The sequence below is a fragment of the Protobothrops mucrosquamatus genome, unplaced genomic scaffold (assembly GCF_001527695.2).
Source record: "Protobothrops mucrosquamatus isolate PMUCROS unplaced genomic scaffold, P.Mucros_1.0 scaffold1133, whole genome shotgun sequence".
NCBI classification, from domain to species: domain Eukaryota; kingdom Metazoa; phylum Chordata; class Lepidosauria; order Squamata; family Viperidae; genus Protobothrops; species Protobothrops mucrosquamatus.
This window is the reverse complement of record NW_015387351.1, coordinates 363,680-367,568: the sequence shown is the minus strand read 5'-3', so window position 1 is coordinate 367,568 and position 3,889 is coordinate 363,680. Positions and strand designations below refer to the sequence as shown.

The following is a 3,889-nucleotide window of genomic DNA, read 5'->3' as shown; positions in this document are numbered from 1 at the left end:
GGGGGGGGGGGAGGGAGGGGGGGAGAGAGAGAGGGAGAGAGAGAGAGAGAGAGAGAGAGAGAGAGAGAGAGAGAGAAAGAGAGTGGGGGAAGAGGACTGGCAGACCAAGGGCAGAAAGAGAGAGAGGGAGAGAGAGAGAGACCCTTTTGACATCTAAAATGAAGATAACACTGCATATATCCTTTTTTACCTTTATGAGATATATGCAGTGTTATCTTCATTTTAGATATCAAAAGGGTTTCGCGGCTCCCAGTATTTTGTTTTCGGTGGGAAACGGGTCCAAGTGGCTCTTTGAGTGTTTTGGGTTGCCTAGCCCTGCTCTAGTCTTATTTCTTGTGTTGCTATCCCATTGGCATTTTGGTCATAGCCGCACCACTCTTGTCAGCCCTATGATGCTCACTAGGATTTCCCTCCAGGACTAGATTATATATTAACTGGAGATTTGTGATACCGGATGCCAAAGTAAATTCACTTGAAATCAATGGAATTTGTTAGTTATGATAGTCCCACTGTTTTCATGAGAATGAAGTATAATTAATGTATTCTACATTCAACTACTGTAGCTCTTAAGTATTACCTCCAGATTACACCTTGACATTTTTATTCACTTCAAGTTCCAATCAAGTCAGATTTCCATTTACTAAATAAGCCAATTGTGAAATAGTTCTCTATAAGCCTCCACCCCTTCACTGTTGGAAAAAAATCAGGAAGCATCATAGGGAAATGACTCTCTTTCTCTGTCTCTCTCTCTCTCTCTCCCTCATTATTCTTATCCCTACAACATTTGTTTTTAAGTAAAAATGTTGCAAAATTTAGAAGTGATCGCACCCTGCCACAGTGGGGAATATAAGTACTTCAGGTCTGAACTGTTGGGTTCTTGGTGTTTTCTGAGCTTACTTTGACTCTTGCAAACTTTTGTGATCAGGCTAGAAACATCATCAGTTCATGCAGGAGTAGAGCTTGCTGGTTGTTTACATGATAAATTGTCTTGGGGGCATTGTTTCTTCCTCAATTGTTCTTTCTTGTCTGGGTATTGATTAATAGGTGTGTGATGGAGAGGGGGATGTGTGTTTGAGTCTTTCTTTGACCTTTGGTTGCTTCCTTTCCGGAATGATTTGCGGATGAGGCTTATCTCAAAATGTCTGTTAATGGATGATTCATCAGAGCCATGCCTCTAGGAATTCTCTTGCATTTTTGGATCTAGTTTGGCCTAGGATGTCTGCAACTTTTTTCAATCGCAATTGTGGTTTCTGCTATCTTTCTGCTGTATGTTATAAATGACTCCTGCTTTGTATTCAATGGCTGTTGCTTTTGCTTAGAATAGTTTGGATGTATTTTCTTGGTTTATGGACCCCCCCAGGATGCCTAGAGGGTATAGCAATTTGCTGATAGTTTCAGAGAGGCTTTTGACATATAGTAGTTATCCTATTAATAGGTTTGTGCAGCTTGTGTAATTGTTGGTTGTATGGTTACACATTTTTTTGTTGAAGTTGTTTAGATATCCATTGCATTGGAATATGCAATCAATTTTGGTCACCATACTACAAAAAAGATGTTGAGACCTTGGAAAAAGTTCAGAGAAGAGCAACTAAGAAGATCAAAGGTCTGGAGACTAAAACATATGAAGAACGGCTGCAGGACTTGAGTTTGACTAGTCTAAAGAAAAGAAGAAACAGGGGTGACATGATAGCAGTATTCCAGTATTTGAGAGACTGCCACAAAGAAGTGGGGATCACATTATTTTCCAAAGCACCAGAAGGCAGGACAAGAAACAATGGTTGGAAACTGAACAAAGAGAGAAGCAACCTGGAATTAAGGAGAAAGTTCCTAACAGTAAGAACAATTAACCAGTGGAACAGCTTGCCTCCAGAAATCATGGGCACTCCATCACTGGAGATTTTTAAGAAGAGACGAGACAGTCACTTGTCTGAGATGGTATAGGTCAGTGGTGGCGAACCTATGGCATGCGTGCCAGAGGTGGCACTTGGAGCCCTCTCTGTGGGCACACGCACCGTCGTCCCAGTCCCGCCTCCTCCCATGGCCCCCTCCTCACCAGCAGCCCCCCTGAGGAGAGTTGCCCCCGGGCGCGGCCCATGCGAAGCAGCACAGCCAAGGACATGGTAGCCGGGCAGCGGGGACAAGACTCCGCCCTTGCACCCCATTGCACGCAGATGCTGCTGCAGGGTGCGGGTGGAGGGCGTGGCCACCATGGCGCTGCTGGGCTACCTGGGTGATCTGTGGCAGGCTGTGGAGGTGGTGGGTGGCCCAGCGGGCAGGGTGGAACGGGGACGGGGGGCGGGTTTTGGGGATTCGGTCTCTAAAAGGTTCGCCATCACTAGTATAGGTTCTCCTGCTTGAGGAGGGGGATGGACTAGGAGACCTCCAAGGTCCCTTCCAGCTCTATTCTATTCTATTCTATTCTATTCTATTCTATTCTATTCTATTCTATTCTATTCTATTCTATTCTATTCTATTCTAATGTATAGATAATCTATTTCAGATTTTTGGAATTCTAGGTTACTGCAGAACACCATGCCTCTAGCACTCCTTCCCCAATTTCTTTTCTATGCCATTGGGTTGTTGCTGTAATTGTTCAGTAAACTTGACCGATGGAGGTTGTTTTGTGGCACACCAATAGCCAAACACAAGATTCGAGTCATTTACAGCATATTAATGCAAGATCTGTGAAAATTACTAAGGTATGTGGGGCAAACAGGAAGAAAATTGAAAGAATGCACCCACAAACATCATCTGGAAGTCAGAAGACATGAGGAAAATGCCTTAATTTCGCAACATGCTGACAAGTTCGACCACAAATTCAATTGGGAAACTATAGACATCTTAGACTAAGCCAGATGTAAAAATGCAACAGAATTCTTAGAGGCGTAGCAGTCTCACAAGTCAGCTATTAACAGACATTTATTTATCTATCAGATTTTTATCCTGCCTTTATTACTTTATAAGGAACTCAAGGCTAAAAACATGCATCATACTCCTTCCTCCTCTTATATTCCCTAAAAACAAGCACCCCATGAAGTGAGTCGGGCTAATCCTGTTACTAACAACATCTGCAGTGATTCACTTAACAACTGTGGCAAAGAAAGGTTGTAAAATGGGGCAAAGCTCACTGAACTGTTTTTGCCTAGCAACAGAAATTTTAGGCTCAACTGTGGTCGTAAGTTGAGGACTACCTGTAGATAAGGCAGAAGCAAAATGAGTTAATTATCCCATGAGCTTAGAAGTCTGCCATCTTGTGAGCCCTACTTCAGGTGTTACTCTGCCCTTAATCCCCGAACAACTCACCTTTCTGTCTAAGAACTTGGAATATAATTCAGCATCCTCTTCCCAATCTAAGAGGACTTTTTCAAAGACAGGACGAGGGTCTGGTTCATCTGGAAAAAGATGGAAAATGGATGAGAATTATTCAGGATCTATAGCAGGGGTAGGCAACCTTGGCTCTTTTATGACTCGTGGACTTCAACTCCCAGAATTCCTGAGCCAGCTTGGCTGGCTCAGGAATTCTGGTAGTTGAAGTCCACGAGTCATAAAAGAGCCAAGGTTGCCTACGCCTGATCTATAGGAATGGGGGATATATAAGCGTGCAGCAGAACATATTGTAGTAGAAGTTTGAAACTTTCTTGTTTTTGAAGAGAAGGTGTTCCTGTTGTTTTCCTGAGATAGATGATCCACTCTAACAGTTGTCCATTTCAGACAAAAAGAACACCTCAGTCAGCGGCCATCCCAGTTCAATGCTGCCAACAATTCCTATTTGCAACACAGGGAGAATGCCTGTGAGGATATTACCTGTGTCAATCAAAATGGGCATCTGCAGGATCACCATGGTGGCCGGGGATCCAACTTGTACACGGCGAGATAAATGCCTGGATGG

General features: G+C 43.4%; 1 protein-coding gene across 1 annotated transcript in view; it reads right to left on the bottom strand.

The window, feature by feature from the left end:
• Positions 1-3,303: 3,303 nt before the first annotated feature.
• Positions 3,304-3,889, bottom strand: part of CATIP (ciliogenesis associated TTC17 interacting protein) — a gene marked incomplete at its 3' end in the record, with an annotated part of 10,128 nt that continues 9,542 nt past the window's right edge. The window contains 2 exon segments of the mRNA XM_029284948.1: positions 3,304-3,392; positions 3,805-3,881. Coding sequence (XP_029140781.1) covers positions 3,304-3,392; positions 3,805-3,881 — 166 coding nt within the window.